General features: G+C 36.3%; 1 protein-coding gene across 1 annotated transcript in view; it reads left to right on the top strand.

The window, feature by feature from the left end:
• The first annotated feature begins 10,176 nt into the window (after window positions 1-10,176).
• LOC110113902 (pyruvate kinase, cytosolic isozyme) overlaps window positions 10,177-24,112 on the top strand; it is a 23,494-nt gene continuing 9,558 nt past the window's right edge. Inside the window, exons 1-2 of the mRNA XM_028699800.1 lie at window positions 10,177-10,313; window positions 10,426-10,713. Of these exons, the coding sequence (XP_028555633.1) occupies window positions 10,456-10,713 (258 nt within the window). The 5' untranslated portion in view covers window positions 10,177-10,313; window positions 10,426-10,455. The remainder of the gene's footprint in view (window positions 10,314-10,425; window positions 10,714-24,112) is intronic.

Raw genomic sequence — 24,112 nt, 5'->3', positions numbered from 1 at the left:
ATTAAGTGTTGTTTGATGACCTTAACAAATATAGAAGTGGTCAAATTGAATCCCAATAGGATTGATTGTACATTGATTGGGAGGGGGTGAAAGCCATATGTATCTCAAATCGAAGGTAAAAATTGGTCTGTCTTTAGACTATTATTTTCCTTTCAAGATCATAGCTATGGCCTTGTCCAGGGAGTAAAGGTCTAGTTGAGGATTATGTGTAGAGTTTAAAATCCACTTGAGAAATTTTTTTAAAAAAATTGTCTCATATATTGGAAGCTTATATAAAGATGGTTGTTATCAAGGTTGCCTTGGATAGATATAAAATATTAGATGAAATGACTTGCTTATCTATAAACAAACCCATGAATATCTTTTCGAGCTTGCCCACCAATTTTGATCTACTTTTCGTGAAATTGATACAATAATAAATAATAAAATGGAGGTATTTTTTAATTACAACATGTATAGGGTGTTATCTATTTGATGTTATAATTGAAGTTTCCCCATGTTTTACTTCTTTTTAAAACTAACTTAATTGTAGATGACAAAATAACTGACTTATTATAATCATTTATTGGACATTGATGTGAATGACCTTTCATGGTTATAGCATGTGTTCCCCCATTCTAAAATTATTTCTTAAAGATGACGCCAAACTGTTGGACACAGAGCTTTCATTGTACTAGCATGATAGAGATTTTAACATATTAGCTTTGTATAAAGATCTAGCACACACAAATAAGAGTAGGTTATAAGTGACATTAAAATTTTTACATTGAAAGCTCGAAAATGGAAAATATGGGACCTAGCCCAGCTATAATGCTTCCACTAATGTTTGTTATTTGTTATAAATGATATCCTTTCCTGTGGTTGGAAAGGTGTTGATACAATATAATTCACATAAGCTATACATAATAATGGAAGTTGGAAGTTTATCTTGTTGTATAAGAGTTATCTTCAAGAGATTATTTATGATATGTTTGGTTATAATCCTTTAAGAGGGGAGACTAGAGACCATAGAGTCTAACATAAATCCTAATGGTAATGTTGGGAGTAAAAGTTGATATCGATAGCATGCATTGATCTTATAGCTGATGATGCTTGCTGACATTCTTAGCATTGATAAGTTTTGAAATTAGTGGCCATCAATATAGCTAGTTGACGATATACATGGGAATATAGTCAAGTGATAATGGTCAGAGGATCGTAGTCGAGCGGTAGTAGTCGGCGGACCATGGTCAAGTAATGGAGATTAGAGGAATGTAGTTGAAAGATGGTGGTCGGTGCATGAACTATAGTCAGGTGTTAGTGGTCGTTGAATTGTAGTTGGGTGATGATGTATGGAGAACAGTACTTGAATGACGATGGTTAAAGAATCATAGTCAAGCGATAGAGTTTAGATGACCTTAGTCAGTTGAAAAAGTTTGGAGGGCCTTAATTGAGCAATGGTGGTTAGTAGATAATAGTCGAGCTACTATGATTGATGTACTATAGTTATGTGATAGTAGTTGAAGGATTGTAGTCATGTCATAGTGGTTGAAGGACTGTAGTCATGTGATAGTGGTCTAACGATCATAATTAGACAATAATGGTTAAATGACTATAATCAGATAATAGCAGTCAAATGATCATGATTGGGCAATAAAGTTAGGAGATAGTGGTAAAGGAGTATAGTTGGGTGATGGTTGTCAGAGAATCTTATGTTGCAATTCTGGACTCGTCTTGTGATTTTGATGATAAAAAATATTATTAATTTATCTATCATGTTTTCTCCTATTTTTATTATTGGATTTTTTATTTTCATGCACTAACATTTCAGGTCCATCGCATACCTTGCAAAGTGATCTACTCAAGACTGGGTAGAATATGTTTATATTTCTTAAGAGTTTGTATTTTTCATTTACTTAATTTTTTTCTTATATTTCTTGAGTCAAAGTCTTGTTTAAGGTAGATGCTAAATTTTGTGACCATGCACACACACAAGGGAGTAAGAAAATAATTTTTACATTTTTTAAATAATTGTACTGTATGATTCAAATCATACTATACAATCATTTGTTTTTGAAATGACATAAAATAACTAATATTTTAATTAATTTTCTTTGAACCAATCTATTGTATGATCAAGATCATACTGTACGATTTGCTCAAAGCATAAATCCAAACCGCCAATCAAAATTAAGTTTTTAAATTTTAATTTTTGAACTAATCATGTTATATGATCCCATTCGTGCAGTATGATATTTGAAAACTTACTTGAATTAATCTTCGTTATTGGTTAATCAAATCAAGGTTTAATAAATATTGTAAATAAAATGTACTATATAAATTATACTGGACGATCTATAGAGATGAAATCCGATCATCCTGGATATCATATTAGACGAAACTTTGATTTTTGAACTAATAACACAACACAATGTCAATGATACTGATCGATTTATAAAGACAATTTTTAATTGTTCCATTGATTGTCCTATACAAACATAAAGAAATTGAATTAATCATAGTGTACGATTTGCACACAATGTCAATGATACTGATCGATTTATAAAGACAAATTTTAATTGTTCCAGTGATTGTCCTATACAAACATAAAGAATTGAATTAATCATACTGTACGATCTTCAGATCGTACTATATGATTGATACACATAAATTGAATAGTTTGTCTAATGACTGTTCCATCGTACTGAACAAACCCAATTTTTGAACTAATCATATTGTACTATCCTTGATCGTACTGTATGAACAATGACGACCAAATTGAAAAATTAGATTTTTTTTTTGAATCCTTATTTAAATACTTTCTTAAGAGACTCTTTGAGAATCTTTGGTTGTTGTGTTTTATGGAGAGAGATCTTGGAGAGTTTTAGAAAGGATAAAGGAGAGGTGTGTGAGGGGATTCCACGCAATTGCTCTGGGTAAAGCTTCTATCTTATTTGGTTTGGTGGCTATGGGAAGAAGAACTTCAAGGCCAAAGATCATTGAGGTTCTCTGCCTTCACCAGAAGGGTAAAAAGGAGTGCATATTCTCTACCGCACCAGATTGGTGAAAAGATTATTAGGGCTTCTTCGCCTAGCTGTGGGGGATAAAAGAGAGACACTATAGTTTTTAGTGCAATACTCGGAGAGGAGAAATTCATGGAGTGGATATAAGTCAAGGTTACACACTTTTATTTTTGCATTTTAGTTTTCTGTGAATTTATTTTTCTTGAAACATTCATGTTGAGAATGTTATGGTTGGTAGTAGATTAATTCGATTGAATTAACATCATCATTATGATTGTTATTACGATTATAAGCTTCCGAATTGGGTGATTTAATTTCACTGAAAATATAAAAAAAATATTTTTTTTTGTTAAAGATAATTTTTAAAACCTCAATTCACCCCCTCTTTTGGTGTATCGTGGACAGTTCAACGAGGTTTAACACCCTACATTAAACTTTCAATTGGTATTAGAGTGGGTCTTGAATTGTAGATTTAAAAATCTTTAAGAAAAGATCAAATGAGACAATTTGGCAATAGGAATACCGCATGTGATTTTTGAAAATTTTGCATGTCTACTTTTCTTTAGCCTATTGATTTTCACATGTGGTTGATGGTAAAGGAAGGGTATGATACACCATTTAGATTAATTAATGGCATCAAAGTTGAAATACCCTTTACTGAATGGAACAAAGAGGATAGAGAATATGTACAACTGAATGCTAAATATTTAAATTGCTTTTTCTATGCTCTTAAATCTAAAGGCTATATGAGAGTATCCACATGTACTATTGAAAAAGAAATTTGGGATAGGCTTTGCATTACATGTGATGGTGCTAGTGAGGTGAAATAATTTAAATTGAATATTTCATTGCATGACTACGAACTTTTTCGAATGAAACCTAATGAGAGTATATCAAACATATACAATATGTTCATCTAGATAATGACATCCCTGTATGTTTTAGATAGAGAACTTTTAAATTCTGAAATGGTTAACAAAATTCTTCGATGTCTATCTTGTAATTATAATGCTAAGGTTATTGATATTTATGAATCAAAATATCTTAATGTTTATTCTATAGATAACTTGCTATGCTGACTTATTGCCTACGAGCAAGGTGTGAGTCAGAGATTGTAGGATGCAGTATATAAGAGAAAAAATAAAGTGGCGGGACTTAAAGCAAATGAATCGGAAAGTGACAGCTATGCAGCTGAGGATGATGATGACATAGCACTGATAACATGTCAATTTAAAAAGTTTCTTAAAAGAAAACAAAGGTTTTATCAGCAATGGAACAAAAATAAACCAAATAGAAATTTCAAAGCATCATCTGATACTATTTACTTTGAATGCAGGAAATTAGGCCACTTAAGAACATATTGTCCCAATTTAAAAGCTCACCCAATCAAGAAGAAAGGGTGAGGAAAAGACTAAAGTCAAAAGGGTTCCAATGGATGTAAGAAGCATTTTGGGTAGATTCCGCTTCAAACTCATTAGAACCAGAAGTGGAGGAGGATGTAACCAATTTATGCCTTATGACAGATAATATTCTTGATCATTCTGATCAAGAGGAGGTATGTGAGCTTTCATATGATGAATTATTTAAAAGCTTTGAAAATATTCATGATGCATATAGACAGCTTAAAAAAATGTATGCTAGTTTAAATTTTTAATTTTCAAGCTTGCAAAAAGAGCATGATAGCCTTAGAGTTGAATACAATGCATTAGATAAAGAACATGTCTTTACTTGATGAATTTGATGCACTAAACAAGAAGCATCTTGAGTTAATCCAAGCACATGAATCCTTGAAATCCAAGCATCTTGTGTTAGAAGATTTATATAAATAGTTAGAAGCACTTGCATTTGAACTAGATCAAAATGAGCATGCATTAAAACGTGAAGTTAAAAGTTTTGAAAGTTTTAATGAGTTCCTAAGAACAAAAATTCATTCACTTCAAAATAACAGACCACCACCTACACTAGCATAATGGACTAATCCCAAAATACATCATGCATCACCCCATACCCCTAGGAAGAGGCACAACACCCCATATAGATTGGTAAAACCATTCCCATGTGTTAGGTGCTATTATTCTGGCATGTTAGGTCACATAGCCCACACGTACACAGTACATCGTAGAACATATCTAGCATGGAGGCTAAAATCATTTGCAGCACAGTATAGTACACATGCAAATTATTCATTCAAGCATAAGGTAGATCCCAAATTCACTTGGTTTCCCAAATCTAGTCTTTGATTAACATTATATGGGTGCTCTCACAAAAGACCTAGTGAGAGCATTCGATACCTGGACAACGTATGCTCACAACATATGACTGAAGATATGAAGCAAGTCATCTTGTTGGAGACCATGGTAGGAGGCAAAGTTACACTGTGAGACAATACTTCCAGAAAAGTAGTATGTTCAGGTATGATTGGTAATTCCAAAAATTTTATTATTGAGAATGTTTTACTAGTATATGGGCTAAAATATAACTTACATAGCATTAGCCTTATTATGTTGCCTTAAATATTTCAAGGAAAGAAAAGGATTCGATAGAGTAGATCAGGTCTAGAAGAGGATTCTCGGAGCTTGGAATATAAGGTACTAATTTTGTAATCCAATTTATTTTTTCTAATATATAGACATTTTTTTGGGTTATGTATTTATGTTTTGATGAAATGAAAAGTGATTATACTGTTTTTACATTTCATAAAATCTAATAGCTTGGATTGTTGCTATCAATGGATGGGCTAATTCATTTTAGGTTTAAGTAAGTCCAATTCTTTCATTAGATCATAGGGCATTACATATAATGGCCTAATGGAGTAATGGAGTGAGCAGGTCAGATTTTGAAGATAAGTATCTTTTTTATTTTTATATTTATTCTATTGTAGTCATGAATGTATTAAATAAGAATAATTTAAAAGATATATGCATGACTAGTATAAACGATTCTTTTAGAAATGAAAAACATGTTTTAATGAAATACAAAAATGAAGGTTTGCTTCTGCTATATAATTTTTTTAATATGGATAATTATTAATGGTTATGGTAGATGCTTAACATATCTAAATGTACAATTCTTCCAAATTAAATTTTTGGGTGTCACAAATTCAAACTATGATTGGCCATGTTTGAACAATGCTCGAATACTAATATAACCATGTTCAAACATTGTTTGATCATTTCTTGAACACCTTTTAAATCTTTCTAGAACATTATTTGAATCTTATTCCAACAATCTTTGAATCATGCTTGAACCATGTTCAAACAATGATAAGCATGCTAGATTATGCTCGAGTCATACTCAAATCTTATTTGACATTACTAGTACAAGCTTGTACTATATTTTTTTTTTTAAAGAAAATTTAGGAGGGCCTGTGCGTTAAATAGATAAAAGTAACAGGTCATTATAAGATCATAAGCTCGCTAAAAGGACAATAATTGAAATAAAACCTAAAGAACTTTGGATCCTACCTAATACAATGAAGAGAATAAAATTGAAATCAAAAGAACCAAACAATCACAACAAAACAACAGCAACAATAAGATCAACACATATTGGCCAACCAAAAGAGCACAAGCCACGAAGAGCATACTGATCAACCTAATATCTGAACTGATTAAGGCAATGAACACACAAACAAGCAACAAGAATCATAATAAAAGAGAGCAGGATTGTATAGAAGCCCCACTCAAACTACACCCCATACAACTAACATAAAATGAACAACAACCACACACAATCAGCCACCTGACAACACTATAAGGCCAAAAACAAACCCCTCCACAACAAATCATAACAACACCAACCAACAAAAAAATCGAAGACCACCAAAACAGCCAACCAGCCAATGAAGTAAAAAAGAAAAAGAATAACCGGGCTCAGTACTTATCTCATGGATTTACATCAATGACACTTGCAACCACGAAAGAAAGAGAGATTAATGACATGACTAACATCTAATCTATACAAAGAGAGCAGAATAGTAGAGAAGCCCCACTCAAACTACACCCCATACAACTAACATAAAATGAACAACAACCACACACAACCGGCCACCCGACAACACTATAAGACCAAAAACAAACCCCTCAACAGCAAATCACAACAACACCAACCAACAAAAAAATCGAAGACCACCAAAACAGCCAACCAGCCAATGAAGTAAAAAAGAAAAAGAACAACCGGGCTCAGTACTTATCTCATGGATTTGCATCAATGACGCTTGCCACCACGAAAGAAAGAGAGATCAATGACATGACTAACATCTAATATATACAAAGAGAGCAGGATAGTAGAGAAGCCCCACTCAAACTACACCCCATACAACTAACAGAAAATGAACAACAACCACACACAACCGGCCACTCGACAACACTATAAGGCCAAAAACAAACCCCTCCACAACAAATCACAACAACACCAACCAACAACAAAATCGAAGACCACCAAAATAGCCAACCAACCAACGAAGTAAAAAAAGAAAAAGAACAACCGGGCTCAGTACTTATCTCATGGATTTGCATCGATGATGCTTGCCAGCACGAAAGAAAGAGAGATCAATGACACGACTAACATCCAATCTATACAAATCATGCATGGCCTCAATGCAGAACACCCCCCCCCCCCCCCCCCCAGACCATCATGTTGTCTGCAACAGTGAAATCCGGAGATTCATTAAGCCAATCATATGTCGCACAAATAGACTCCCCCGATCTCAGAAAATAAATTGCAGGCTTAAGAACAATTTTGGTGAGAATTAATCAAGTAGGGACATTCAACAGAGTTTCGCAAACCTACCAATCCCCTTAACATGAGGAGGAATAACCTAGTACACCCATGATCCAAAGGGCAATCAGAATATCCAAAATTCACCAAAGCAATTATTAGCCATCAACACATGTTATGGACAAATCCCGCCTATCTACTCGTACAATTCGACAACCCTCTAGATATGAGTCAAAGCAATAATACAATCCTCCACCACACCATCTCTAATCAAAATTAACATCCCATTGTCCCAAGGATAGCCACATTAGGAGAAAAAAAATCATCAATATTATGGAAATCATCATCACATTGATCCTCAGTCAATGCAGCCTTATTTTCTTGCCCCCCAACATTAAGTATAGAAGGATCACAACGCATCAACCATAAGAAGCACAATTGATATATCTAGTGGAACAACAACAATCACATTGATCCACTTCAACCAAAGGGGATTATCTCTAGCCTTTTGTAAAGAATGAGCACACCAACAAAGCCCCGGCCTCTGCAAGAGGGGAAAACACACCAAAATTAGAAATAAAATCGGGATAAACGTGTTTTTAAATGATCCAAAGATTTACAATGAAAGCAATACGAGAGAAACCCTTCCATCTTCATAGATTGAATGTAACCCACAGATCAGACCAAACCTCACTTGATTAGGATAATGTTTAATAATATCTAACTCAACAAGTATACAATCCACCAAGGGTCTAGTACCATTAATAGTTGCATTATTGGTTCTCAAGGGTCTAGCAAACGAAGAGACCCTAAACCCTAGTAGATTTTTTTTTTTTTGGGGGGGGGGGGAGATGTCAGCAAAGATTGGGAAACAACACCCAAATGAGAATAATATGAGATTCAACATTAACATCGAAGTGTGGATACCACTTAAAGAGCTATATGAAATAGTTGTTGCCGAAATAAGAATGGTGGGAAAACACCTGACAATAATCCAAATCATTTCTTAGTTTAATCAAAATATTTTTTGAAAAAATTCACGAATCATATCAAGCAGTGGACGATGACCAGGAAACTTCCCAACTAAAGAAAATTCGAAGGGAGCGACAAGAGAGCACATTTCTTCATCTAAAATCATAAAAGCCGGCAAACCATGGAAGGAAGAGAGTTTGAGCTGAGGAAACGCTAGCGAAGCCGACTCCCCGGACAAAACCTCTCTAAAAGACCGTGAGACGTCAATAAATATGGGGTCACTCAAGCGATGAGTGGCCATGCCAGCTTTAAGGAGGAAACTAGAGAGAAAAAACAAGATTACGGAAGACGAAGAGAGATTACCCGACCGAATGAACAACCGAGAGCGGACGAAGAAACGCTAGATATCGTGCAGAAATGAGAACTGAGCGAATTGTTAAATTGCAAGCTTGTACCGTTCTTGAACTTTCTTCGAACAATACTTGAATCTTGATAAAAAATTGCTTGAACATTTCTTGAATGATGTTCAAACCTTCTTCATATCTAATTAAAGCAGTTTTTGAATCTTTCTTAAACCATATTCAATCATTGTTTGAACATTATTTGACCAAAGCTCAAAATAAGGTTCTAACATATTTGTAGTAGATAATGTGGTGTCTAGTATCATTTTGGGTTCAGAATTTAGAATGAGAACAATGTATTCAAATGTAAATAACAAAATGAATAATGTCACTAATCTTGAATTGATGATTAAAAAAAAAAATAATGTCATTGCCATTAAACTTTATCTAAGATCGATCATGCATGCTCATTTATCGCTTCAGAAAATGCTAGAAAAAAAAGAGTAATCAAACATCTTCTTATTCAAAAATTCACTTTAATCAAGAAAAAAATTAAATCTATTTGTATATTAATTAAAATAATTTATTTAAAAAGAACTTTTCACATATTTTATTAGGAAAACAAACATTCACCATATTTTCATCAATTACAAAGTGTAAAGTCAAATTTTTCATCTAAAGTTTCGTTTGAAATAGATTTATTGTTATTTTTAAAAATATTTTTTATATTAAATTATTACTTTAAAAATAATAAAAAAATGATCCCGAACAAAATGTGACATCATATATTAACTTCATAAAATCGTGTAGTCCGCTGTGGCGGTTTTAGTTTTCCACGCCAAAGTCACAACCATGTGGCGCGAAACAACGTACCGCTTCTAGACAGTCAACACGCAGCGCGTGCGGACATTCGTCGACGCCTCCTGCTCCGATCTCCTCCGCATCGTAGTTTCCATACGTCCTATAACGCACACCGTTTGATCATCAGAATACTGTCATCTACCGTCCGCGCGTCGGTGGCTTTGTTCAAATGGATGGAATTATGCGGGACTACTTGTCAACCGACCAAGGCTACACGAATCTTATTGCAACTCTAAAGCTCGATCAACCTCCATTTTTTTTCTTGCCACGCACCAGTGGTGGACAGGTGACTGTTCTTTTGGTGGGCCGTGTGGGTTTTTTGTTTGCCTTTTCTCGCCTGAATTAATTTGTAGGTAGTTGTAGTGAACGAAGGAAGTTTGAAGGAAAAAAAAAAGAGTTCTTTTTTTAGGAGAAAAAGGTTACCTTTTCTCTTCCCCAAGTTTTATTCCCGCTTTTGTCGATTCCTTACCGATCACCCATTTCTTCTTCTGTCTTTTAGGGTTTTCAGATCTCTGCGTGTTGTTTCTTAGGTTTTGGCCGCGGAGGATTAGTTTTTTGTGATGGCGAACATCGACATAGAAGGGATATTGAAGGAGCTGCCGAGCGATGGTAGGATACCGAAGACGAAGATCGTGTGTACGCTGGGGCCGGCTTCGAGGTCGGTGCCGATGCTGGAGAAGTTGTTGAGGGCAGGAATGAATGTGGCGAGATTCAATTTCTCTCATGGTTCGCATGAGTATCACCAGGAGACGCTGGAGAACCTCAAGATCGCCATGCAGAATACTCAGATTCTCTGCGCCGTCATGCTCGACACCAAGGTCTGTTTTTATCCGCGAGATAATTTTGGGTTTTGGTTTTTGTATTTTTGTTTTTTTTGTTTTTGGGACTTGTTGTTTTTTTTGTTTTTGGGACTTGTTGTTTTACCATATGTTGCAGCTTTTACTTTCATGATTTCTTTGCGAATGAATAATCTGATGATTTAGGTTGTGTGAATTTAGAAAATTATATTAGATTGTTGAATTTTATGGTTTTTGGTTGAAATGTGAATTCAATGATATTCAATATATCACAAGTAGCAAGAGAACTATATATATAAGACTTGGGTGTATGCCCCATATTAATGTTGGAAGTTATATTGGTTACTGAGTTTCTAAGTGATTATTTTCGTGAACCTTCTTGAGCATTTGAAATTATTCTTCTCTGGTACTTTATCATTGTTGCAAGACATATATTCACTCATTGCCAATTTTTAAGTAAAAGTATGAACAATAAGAAATCAATTAGAGTATGATTATCAAGTCATAAAAGGTAAGAATGCAATATTTCAAGTGTGCTGGTGTTGTCGTGCACACAATCACCAAATGACTATGCCAGACCAAATTTAGACAACAAGGAAAATAAGATAGTTTTTTGCACGGTGCTAAATATTATAAACATGTTTTAGTAATTAAAATTATTTACTTAAAGTTCATAAAAGTTTCTAATTGAAGATGAAGCAACTATATTAAAACTAAAAAAATGATGAAAGTATGTGTTTACAAAGCAATATCTTTTTTGCATAAATACATTTGAAAAGTTAAACTAAAATAAAGAACGTAGAGTATTTAATTAAATTAAAAATTGCATATACTTTCAACATTGTAGGATGTTGAAGGGTCACAAAAAAATTCGATCATTGAGTTACCAAATATTAAATTTGGCTAAAATCTATTACTTTTGATGTAAAAATAATTTAAAAACTTCACTCCTTCGGAAAAACTATTTAATAGTCGGTAAAATCTGAAATCTTAGAAGAAAAATAGTGATGAAATATAAAATTTTAGCAACAATTAGGATTTTTTATACTACAAGAACAATTTTGACACATGCCAGGCTTGACAAAACTTCAATCATGTGCATACTAACCACTAAAAATTTAAAAACTCAAACTAAGATAGAAATAATACAAAAGGATGATATAGGCCTTATTATCAATACAAGGAGATTAACCATAGAAGTAGTTGTTAAGACTTGTGAAGTGCTTAAAGAATATAAAATTGTAATTTTTATTTCAATGCTTAATGTTCTATGAATTTGACAAGCATTAGAGGTCCTATATATAACTCAAAAAAATGTTAATATATTAATTTTTCCTAGTCCATCAAACTCTGTTAAAATATAATAAGTTTTATGAATTCAAGGGCATGGGCGTCATGATTCCAATGCAAGGGAAAAATCCATGTACTATTAATATTGGGTTGAAGATGTCGAAGACAAGAAGAGGTGTAGTGGGAAAGATGAATTGATTTCTATATATCTTGCAAAATTAGAGCAATATAAAGAAGGAAACTAGGAGAAAAGCTGTATAAGAAAGATTATTATAGTCTTGGGAATATGCCATTTATTGTGATAATCTTGAGAGAAGAGTTGGAAGCTGCCTGCATGCTTCTTTCCCATGAACTATAGTATTGCTTTCAATTATGCATAATTCTATTATGCTTAGAAAACTTAGCTCTGATGAGTTAAATGTTTGTCACACAAATTTGAATTAAATGTTGTGCTTTCTACAAAATAATTTTGGAATCATCACAAATAAATATGTTATCTTATGACACAAGAAATATATAATATCCACTGTTAATAGTGTATACAATCCTTATATATAAGTTAGCTTTTAGAACAAGATGAATATATCCATCTGGTAAGACACTAAATTTGAATGTGCAATAAAGGGGGGGGGGGGGGGAAACTAATGGAGGGGGAGAAATCTAGGGTACCGACAGCATGTTCATGAAATAAATTCAAATTAAATACATGAAAATCTAGAATACTACCTGAACTTCCCATAATTTTTAATTGATAAGTATTTATCCCAATGCAACAACAACACCATCAAGTCTTTATCCCACTACGTGAGTTCAGCTATATTAATCATTTTTCTTTTTGCGTCCTGTTAAAAGTCAAATTCTCATTTAAATCTAAAAAATAAAGGTCATTTCTAATATTTTTCTAACCAAGTCTTTTTAGATCTACCTCCATCTTTCTTAAAATAAGCAAAATCTAATACATCTACTTTTCTAACCGAGTCATTGGAAGGCCGTAATTTTATGTGACCAAACCATCTAAGGCGACTCTCTCTATCTTATCTTCCACTGGAGCTACTCCATCCTTTTCACGTATATGCTCATTTTATATCATGTCCCTAAGAATAAAGCCACTCATCCACTTGAGCATCCTCATCTCTGAAACATTTAACTTAATATTATACTTCTCTTTTAATGGCCAACATTCTGCACTATAAAGCATTGCAGGTCTCACCACCATCTTATAGAATTCTCTCTTAAGTTTGAGTGGGATTTTTCTATCACAGAACAAGCCATATGCATTCCTCCACTTCAACCATCCAACTTGAATTATGCTAATAATATCCCCATCTATTTCACCATCATTCTAAACAATAAACCCAAGATATCTAAAACATGTACTCTTATTAATGACTTGATCGCTTAAAGTCACAAATCCCCACTAGATCTATTATTATTAAAATTTCACTCCATATGTTCAGATTTAGATCTACTCAATCAAAAATCTTTACTCTAAGGTTGACCTCCATAATTGATGCAATAATTTTTTATCATTTTATGTCTTTTTTTTTTCTTCCTTATGTTTAGATCCTATGTAAGTTTATTTTGTATGGCCCTAAAACATATCCTATGTAAGTTTATTTTGTATGGCCCTATGATGGAAAACAACGCTTGATCATGTTTGGGTTCGATGCTCTTAAGTAGGTTCATTCCATTGGTCCTCCACTTGTGTTTCTAACTCTCTATCTTGTATGGCTTCTTTGAATTTCCCTAATGACTATTTGAATTCCCTGCTACTATTTGGTTTTCCCATGTGGCTGTTTGGTTTCCCCATGTGGCTGCTCGGTTTCCATGTTGTTTTCTTGGTTTCCCTGCTGCTGGATGCTCAGTTTCCCTGTTGTTTTCTTGGCTTCCCTACTGTTGTCTGGTCGGCTTCTTCCCCTTGCTGATCCCTTTGTTGTTTGCTTTGACTTCTCCATGAATAGGCTGATTTGGTGTGTTTTAATGGTTGTTTTGGTGGCACATTTATGTGGTACAGTAAATACCCTCCCCCCTTCTTTCTCCTTTAAATTGGGGCTAAATTCCTTTGTGAAAAAAAGTTTTGGTGGGTGTGATCATGTAAAAAATCTGAGGGTTTTCTTAGCTTGTGAGATATTCTCCCTATCTTCTAATACTTTGTCTCAAAGTTCTTTCTACTTCTCCCCACGGTTTTCATTCCATTTGTATCTTTCTTCTCTAAGCTATTATAAGAACCAGAGGGTTTCTTATAAGCTTTCGAGCTGTCTTCTAGCTTCCCTCTACTAATTCGTCTTGAACTTCTTTGTACTTCTTCTCTCCACGGTTTTCATTTCATATGTATCTTTATTCTCTAAACTATTATGAATAGTAAGTGGTGTGTTCAGTTGTAAATCCTTTGAGCACATTCTCTATTTTTGTGATTTGTATGTGAGGTGACCTTACAAGGTTGTTCTAAGGGCATTTTAATATAGTTGTTCGGTTATTTTTTTGTGTCTTTCTAACAATTTTCTAAGTTTAGTTTCCTATTTAGTTTCCATATTCATGTTTGTTTATACTATATTGAAAGGGAGTGTTATCATTTGCATTCTTAGTGTTCTCCTACTTGGCTTAAGAACTTACGGTTGCATCAATTTGGTATCAGAGTCTTAGGTTGCATCAATAATTCAAGTTTACCTTCAACTCCCTCTCTAGTCTTATCAGCAAGAATATCATTAGCAAAAAACATACACCAAGGTACAACCTCTTGCAAATGTCTAGTGAGAACATCCATGACTAAAGCAAAAAGATATGGGCTTAAGGCTGAATCTTGATGTAATCCAACAAAAACAAGAAAATACTTGATATTTTTGTTAATTTCATAAAGGTCCCTGCAGAAAGCTTTTTAGGATTCAGACTTATGATTACCTTATCATCTGGTTTGAATTCCACATGCCTCGTGTTCACATTAGTAGTGGACTTCTAATTTTCATAATTAGTCATTAGCTTTATGGGAGTCTCTTCATCTAAATATAACAAAATATGCAAATAATGTAGATGGTAGAAAACAAGTAATGAAGATACTAGAATGCCAAAATGCATCAAAAGGTATTTATTAATGATTTATAACGTAATCCTATATGATGAGATGATAAAATTTTTGAAAACATACAAACTATGCAAATGTGAAATGACTTTTTGGATTAACAATCTCCTCAAAGAGATACAACCAAAGAATTTAAATTTTAATAAAAATGATTATCTCAATTTAAAAGTTGACCAAATCTTAAAATTTAAAATTTTCTAATGGCTTTTGTTATTAACAAATTCTATTAAAATATTTATACAATTTCACTTTCTTCCTAAGTGCTTTTATGAATTTTTATATCAAGAAATTAGGAGCAACAAAAAAATCAAATTTATTTTGTTTGACAGATTTTTTTTTTTTTTAATTTTCATTAGGAGTTTAGTAAACTTGTGCAATGAATTTATTATTTTCAATAAGCATAATTTGTTTGCTCTGACATTCTATGGAGTCACTTCACCATTTTGGCCAATGGACTTTTCAGCTGCAAAAGCATAATTTGTTCAGCTTCATATGGAGTAGATTGATTTTCACATAGGAGCTCAATTTCATTTTTCTGATTAGATTCGAATTGTGTTGTTTAGGTTCAATTATGTTCTTAGTATTAAGTTTTGTTTCATTTCTTAAGTTTTTATTTGCAGCTTTGGGTCTTAAATAATCTCATGCCAAATTTTATCAAAGTATACTATTCTTGGTAGATACTTATTTTTTGACGGTGATCTTTTTTAGTGCTCAATAGTTTATGTGCATCCTCTCTTCACCATTTTTCATTGTAAACTAATAGCATTTGTGAGCTGTAAGGCAATGAACCAGCCTGAATGGCTCCTCGCTCCACCAACTCTTTTACTTGCCTCTTGATTTCATTAGTCTCCATATATCCTTTGATTTGGTAGTAGAATTTCTTCCAGCAGAGACAAACTCACTTTTTATTGCTCTCTAGGGAGGCAATTCCTTCACATCTCAGAATATCTCCAGGTATCTCTTTAAAGATTGGTTAATCACCTGATTTTTGCAAGTCTAAAAGAACTGAAATATAGAGAGCAGAACTTGGTTCTACTGTCTTCTCATGCAGGACTTGTACAAAACTAAGACAAACATTTGACATTTTTGGTTACCCATTGGGCACAAGATCAATAAACTCAGAAGGGAGAGGAGTTTTTCCAAATATGTACGGCATACCATCTCTAATAACACAAATTTTAATAATTTCCTATAATAAATAAAATCCTTTTCCCACAAGGATTTCCATAGAATAATATGATATAACTCTAACAAAACAATCTCAAAAGTGACTTTATCTATAAAATGCTTCATATTTGCAAACTTGAAGGTAAATTGTTGTGTAATCTTATATTCCACTGTTTTTTGAATTAGAATCTCTACATACAAGGGTTGAGATGCATGCGTGCCTCTTACTTGACCTTTTGCACCAATGCTTCTGCAACCAAGTTCTTGTAACTCCCAAGGTAAAATATAACTGTTATAACTGTCATCTTGGTTTGCATATTCAATAAAAAAGATTATCCTCCTTGGCTTCTTCTGCCTCTAGCTATTTTTTCATCAACACAATCTTATGTTTTGAGTTGTAACATCAATTTTCATGATCACCTTAACCGTAGTGGGCATGACTTGCTTCTAGTTATTTGTATCATTCTTAGTATAAGGTTAGGATAAAACTTCCAACTGTTTTGGTTGTTATGTTTCTTGAATTTTGAAAGAATATGATAAGACCTATTATTACTTTCTTTTTTGCCTATTTGTTTTCCTTGTCTTTGCTCGTAATTTTCTTTTTAATCAAGAGTTTCTTATCTTTTGTTCTAAACATGGGCTTATTATTTCTTTCTTTAATTTTATTGGCCTTGGAGCTAGCCTCTATAATTGTATTTATTGGAACGAGTTTCAGTTCTCGTTGAAGTCTCTCATGATTATACAGCATGCTTCTCTTCGTAAAAGCATCATCTCTTGCAAAGAGATATCCAAGGCAAAAACTTGTCCACGGAATTCAGTTGTATAATCTTTCACCGATTGCCTATACTTCTATCTCAGTTGTTGGTACCAGATCAACTTATCTACTTCATGGTCAATGGGTAAACCTGAGTCTTAATTGGTTTTTGAAATTAAACTCATAATTCTTTGACTGAGTTCCACCATATAAGAGCGTGTAAGGACATTTTGAAACATGCAAAGGCATTCTCATTTATGCATTACTATATTTATAGAAAGAACTATTTTCCCAACACGTCTAATTAGTTTTCTATCTCTCCATATCGATGACACCATGATAAGGTGGCTCCAACTTTTCATCCACCTTAAAGCGGGTTGTCTCCTTAATTAATTATGTTCATCTTTATCATCAAATGCCTTATCCCATTCATCGTCATCCTTTTCTTAAAGAAACATAGGAGCTTTTCAACGGCTAGTGGTAGCAGCATCCTTATGTTTTTTGAAGAGAATGTCTTTTGAATAGCCAAAAGCTCAATGAGATTGGGTGTCTCTTTCAAATTTAGTAAAACTAACCTTCTGATTCTCAAATGATGACTTGTTAACTTCTTATATTGTTGTCAGCTCTTCTATTTTTGTTGGATTTTGAATTGTGATTTTAGGTTTGACCATTACAACAAGAACTCTCTTACAAGTTGAAAATTAGTGCGTTGATATCAATTTATGTTCGATTATTCGTGATCCACCCATAGAAACTAGTACTAAGGGGTTGTTTGGTTTGAAGTAAAATGAGTGTAAAATATTCCAAATGCAGGGGTTTTGTGAATATTCATGTTTGGTTTGAAGTAAAACATATGTTTAATAAAATTTTAGTGTATTTGAAATTCATCTAGTTCAATTTTAGTTTAATTTTGGTGTATTTGGAATTCCTTCAATTGGGCGATTTTCATATACAACATAAATTCACTGCCATTGTCGTTGCTCGCCGCCACCATCACCACTTGCCTCCCTCCATCGTCCACCATTGCGGCAACCACTCTCACTTTCATCTTCAATCGTCATAGCCATTGCCACCCTCCTCCAGTTACTACCGCTTTCGTCGTCACCACCCGCCGTCATCCATTTCCCACCTCCTTTTGTTGCCGCCGCCTGCCTCTGGCCATCATTGCCACTCCACACCTACCGCCGCCGTTGCCAGCTGTCGCCACTTATTGCCTCCACCACAGGCCATTGCCGGGCACCACTGGCGACTAACGCAACCGCCACCGACCATTAACCACTACAATATTTAGACTTTACACTACATTGATTTTATTTCAAGTTAAAAAAAATAATCATATGCATTTATTTTATACTCATCCAAACAACTCTAAAACATTTCAAATACATTGCATTCCTTTTACGTTGCATTCATTTTTTCAACCAACCAAACAACCTCCAAGTTTTCTTAATGGATGAGATCACAAGAAAAGAGATTATTGGGTATCAGTTATGTGGAGTTTAAAATGTACTTAAAAGATTAAAATGCAGTCGATAGGACTACAATCTAATTTACCTCAGACAATAATTAATTTAACAACGGAATAATAAAAGTGATTATTACTTATTTACAATTAAAGTTTAAATTGGTCACTAAAGGGATTTGTAAGAACCAGCTAATCGAAAATGAGAGGAAAGAATTTGAATTAAACCTAGCAAACATTAGGAATTCTTACTATGTAGAGATTGCTTAAAGTCTACCTAAAGCTTAAGAGCTTTGATGGCTCGCTCATCTTGTAGAATTCCCTATTTGTATGGTCCTTTACTTCACCCCTTGCTTGAACCCTTCCTCACGGCTTAGCTTTGTGGTTTGGCGAAAATGAGAGGGAGAGTCTCTTGTAGAGAGATTAAGATGGGGAAAAAGAGAGTCCAGTTGTGAGGGAGAAGAAAGGTAGTTGGTGGAGACTAGGGTTTCTGAGAGAGGAATTCATTACTTGATTCATGATAAAAAAGAGCTACAATGGACCCCTATTTATAGCCATTGATGGTCAATTGAAAAAAAACAAAGAAAAATATATGATAATTGATAAATCCAGAAAAGATTTTTGTTCCATTCTATTAAAACTTACATACGTTTTAAATAATTTTAACCCTTTTTTATTATTGAAGGAGAGGGAATTTTGCAGAGAATCAACTTATTCCTGTGTTATTTCATGTAACAAATTTATCTCTATTCCCTATTTTAGAGAATTTGAATATTAACTTCATCTCTTAGCCATGATAGGGTTTGATCGTGGAACCATTTTTGTTCTTCTGAAAAAAAAATGCATAAAGGCTTGATGTTGTTGTCGGGAATGTTCTTTGGGTCTCTAATCCCATATGAAGGTGATGCAATCAAAAATTTGGGGAGGGACCCAAATTTTTTATCACAAAAAAAAGTACACAACTATACTCAAAAGGAGAGACAACTTAAAATTTTTAGAACAAACTCTTACATTTCATATAAAAAGAACACATAGAAACACAATATTAAAAGACACTTTTACATATAAAGACTCTTACAAGACACTTACAAATGACTCAAACAAGACAAACACCTAAAGTTGCATTTCTTTGAGAAGAATGATACAGGTGAGGTGGCACTTGCGGTGAGAAGAAAGATGTTAGAAGATCGAGAAGAAAGAGGAGAAGCTCGCAAGCTTTGCTAGAGGAGAGAAGAAGAAGAAGTGGACAAAGCTCGCAAGCTTTTCCATTTTAAACCCTCAGGTTTTTGATAGGAAGTGCTTGTATTCACAAGCAATCCTAACCCAAATCAAGTATCAAATAAAGAAAACTGCTGTCCACAGCAGGAAAACAGCCCAAACCAGAGAAAATCTGAGAGAAAACGTGGAGAAAAACTTGGAAAATAATGCAAACACTTTTATTTCAATAGAGGATTAAAAGCACTTGCAAGATACAACTTTCCTTCAATTCGAGAGGAAGGAAAAACTCTCCAACGATTCTCGGCAAAGCCAAGAGCCAAGAACACCAAACCTAGATCTCAAAATTATTTCAATTCAAGATTACCCTAATTCCCCTCATCTCCCTAATTAAACATGAAAGGAGGATAACAAAAGACTAATTACCCCTTCTAATTCAAATTCTCCCTCCCAAAATTTGAATTAACTCAAGTGCCCCCCCCCCCCCCCCCCCCGCACTTCCGCCCCTCCCCTCTGTTCCGCCTGGCTTCTGCCGGGTGTAGACCAGGACGTCCAGGACCGGTCCAGCCGGTCAGTGCCGGCCTAACATTACTTCCCTCCCAAAAACTCACCTTGTCCTCAAGGTGAAAGTCAGGGAACTGTTGCCTCACCATCTCATAGGGCTCCCAAGTGGCCTCGTAGTCTAGAAGATCCTTCCATTTGATCAAACATCTCTTTTTCCTTCTTGTCTGCCCTTACTCCTTCCAGCTCCATGGGTTCCATGACACCTCCCAATTTTCTGTCAAAGATGTTGGTAATCCACACTAGCTGCATGCTCCCCTAGTGCCTCTCCTCAGCTGGACACGTGGAACACTGGTGAATGGTAGCGGAGGGGGTAATTTCAGACGATAAGCCACCGCTCCAATCTTTCCCAAAATCTCATATGGGCCAAAGTACCTCAGGGCTAATTTCTCATTTCTTCCTGTGTGCCACTGATTTCTGCCTGTAAGGCCTTATCTTCAAGTAGACCTTCTCTCCTACTTCATACTGTATATCTCTCCTTGTGTGCAGCGGCTCGCTCCTTCATGATTTTGTTGTGCCCTTCCAAGATGTTTCTTTAACTCTTCTAGCACATGATCCCTCTCCTCTAGTACCTGCTCCACTGAAGATATTGGTGTGTTTCCCGCTCTCATAATGCACTAAGTGTGGGGGGTCTCTCCCGTAGAGCACTTTGAAAGGGTCATTTGAGTCTGCAGAATGGTACGAAAGTGTTGTACCAATATTCTGCCCAAGGTAACCATTTGCCCACTTTCGGAGTGTTTCTGAAGCAAAAACACCTCAAGTATGTTTCCAAAGCTGCGATTTACTACCTCTGTCTGGCCATCTGTCTGATAATGATAAGCGGTACTTCTCTTGAGAACCGTGCCCTGCATTCGAAATAGTTCCTTCCAAAACTGACTAAGGAAACTTTGTCTCTATCAGATACAATTGATTCCGGTAGCCCGTGTAATCTCACCACTTCCCTGATAAAAGCTGCTGCCACTGATACCGCGGTGTACGGGTGTCGTAGAAGGATGAAAATGTGCAATACTTACTGAGGCGGTCCACCCACTACCAAGTAATGATTGTCCTAACCTCTGAACGGGTTAGGCGTCGATGAAATCCATAGACACTTCCTCCCAGACTTTGTGAAGTGCCAATGGTTGAGTAACCCTCCTGGTGCCATTGCCTGTATTTATTTCTTCTGACAACACCTCACACCTGCCACCAATCCTTGAACATCCTTAGCATCCCTTTCCATAGAGGCTAGCTGTCTAACCTTCTGTTATGTTTCTGTACTCCGAATGGCCCCCAACTGCATCTGCCATGAAGCTCCCTGCAGCAAGTGTGGAAATATGTATAAGGTTCGTTGATCAACGAACTCTTATATACAATTATATCTCTCCCCTAATGCTGTAACCCAGGCGACTGTTCTCGTCTTTCCTATATACTAGCCCTGATTTTCCCAATTCCGCATCTCGCATGCTTTCTTCCCTTGATGGCCCCCCAATCGACCATTAATGGTACTGACAGGGCTTAGCTCCTGGAGCTCCCACACACATCTGGATAGTGGGCGTCAAGTGCTTTATATTTTCCAACCCTGCGGCTTGTACAGATCTCGAAGTCATTAGCCAATATGTTGGATAGCCATGTGATGCTCCTCACACCATCCTTTGCTCCAAGAATACTTCAAACTCTTTGATCCATAAATCTGGACAATGAAATGTCCACCAACAGGTAGGGGAGTCCCATTCTGAAGGCTTAGACAATCGCCATCAGCTCTCTCTCGCTATACTGCTTCAATTCTTGCCCTTGTCAGCATAGCACCTCGACTAAGATAGGCTACTGGCCTGGACCTCTGCATTCAACCCTGCTCCCAGTCATATCCCGACGCATCAGGTCTCTACCACAAAGCCGTCGGGCTGAAATCTGAAGGGCTAAGAACTGGGACAGTGTCATGGCCATTCTCAACTTCGAAGGCCTGGTCCGCGCATCACCCCATGGAAATTGTCTTTTGTGCTTCAACTGGCTCCGTCAACGGCCAAGCGATGGAACTGTACCCCTTCAACAAACCTCCGTAAGTATCCGCATCCCAAAACCCCCTCAAGTCCTTGATGTTTTGGGCATCGGCCATCCTTGCATCGTTCCAATCTTTGACTGGTCTGCTGCCACTCCCTCTTAAGACACCACATGTCCCAAATATTCCACACTAGACTGGGCAAAATTGCATTTCTTTAGGTTAGCTTTCAGCTGATGTGTCTGTAGGATCCTCAAAACCTCCTTTAGATGCTTCAAATGTTCCTCCTCATTTTGGCTGTACACCAGGATATCGTCAAAGAAAACTAGCACAAACTTCCTCAAGTGCTGCCTGAATACCTGTTCATTAAGGATTGGAAGGTAGCGGGGACGTTGGTAAGCCCAAATGGCATCACTAGAAACTCATAGTGCCCCTCGTGAGTCCTGAATGCCGTCTTCTGAATGTCACCTTCCTTCATTCTGATTTGGTGGTAGCCCGACTTCAGGTCCATATTTGAAAACACAACTGCTCCATGCAACTCATCTAGTAACTCATCGATCACAGGAATGGGGAATTTGTCCGGTACTATCTCCTTGTTCAGGGCTCTGTAGTCCACGCAAAACCTACAGCTCCCATCCTTCTTTTTGACCAGTAAGACTGGACTGGAGAAAGGGCTCACACTGGGTCTGACGATCCCTGCTTCTAGCATCTCCTTGATCAGCTTCTCGATTTCATCCTTTTGAATTTGGGGGTAGCGATATGGTCAAACACTGATCGGTGACACCCCCTCCTTCAGAAGAATGGCATGCTCCTGCTCTCTAGGCGGTGGCAATCCCTGGGGTGGCTGGAAAACCTCCATGTATTACTGTATGAGCGGATGCACCATTGGAGGGATGTCTCCTTCTTCCCGCACACTAACCCTCTCCAAACGTTGCAGCTCCACCAGAAATCCCCCTCCCACCTCTTGTATGGTTATGATCATGGATTTTAGAGATACGACTGCCCTTGATAGCCCTGCATCCCCTTGGATCACTCTCCTCTGCCCTTCTACCTTCAGTTCCATCCTCAGAGCACCCTCCTCTGCCCTTGATAGCCCTTGGATAGTCAAGACCACACCCCTGCAAACTCCTCTTCCCATCTCCACCTTCCCCGTGCCCATCATCACCCCATAGCCTCCGGTATCGACTAGTTCCATCCCCAACTGGTCAACGATCTGGGTGGAAATGAAATTGTGGGTTGCCCCACTATCGATCAGCACCAACACTTCACGGTTAGCTATCTCTCCTCTTACTTTCATAGTGTGACTCGGGGTGAATCCCACTACTGAGTTCAAAGAGACTTCTGCCACATCCAGGTGCAGCTTCTCCTCCTCCTCCTCTTCAGTCCTGCTCCCACCTCCCTCCTCGTCTTCCTCGTCTTCACAGACTAGGAGAACTTGAAGAGTTCGGTCCTTGCATCTATGCCCCGGCATGTACTTTTCATCACAACGGAAGCACACCCCCTTTGCTCTCTTTTCTTGCATCTCCTTCTCTGCCAGCCTCTTGAATTATCTCTCATTTCCTCCTCCACCAGATCTCTCCTTGGGCACCTCCCTCTGATTCCCTGGGGCTACCCCCTTGGAGGGTAATACAGTAGTAGTCATCCTGTACGATCCCCCTGAGTAGTTGCTTCGAGCTCCTCTTTCTGATCTCTTCTGATCTTCCACCAATTGTGCAAGCTCCATAGACTTACCTAAGTTTCTTGGCTCCAGCACTCTGACAGCTGTTCGTATTTCCGGTTTGAGCCCCTTCATGAAATTCCCCTCCAGGGCTGATTCTGAGATGTGGTCTAAACGGCTAGCCAACTACTCGAATCTGTCCCGATAGTTAGCCACGGTCCCCTCCTGAGTCAGAGCAAAGAACTGCTCATAGAAGTCTCCTC

This window comes from Dendrobium catenatum, unplaced genomic scaffold (genome assembly GCF_001605985.2).
Source record: "Dendrobium catenatum unplaced genomic scaffold, ASM160598v2 fragScaff_scaffold_1392, whole genome shotgun sequence".
Classification (NCBI taxonomy): Eukaryota; Viridiplantae; Streptophyta; class Magnoliopsida; order Asparagales; family Orchidaceae; genus Dendrobium; species Dendrobium catenatum.
The sequence above is the reverse complement of the archived record's forward strand: the minus strand, read 5'-3'. Positions and strand labels throughout refer to the sequence as shown.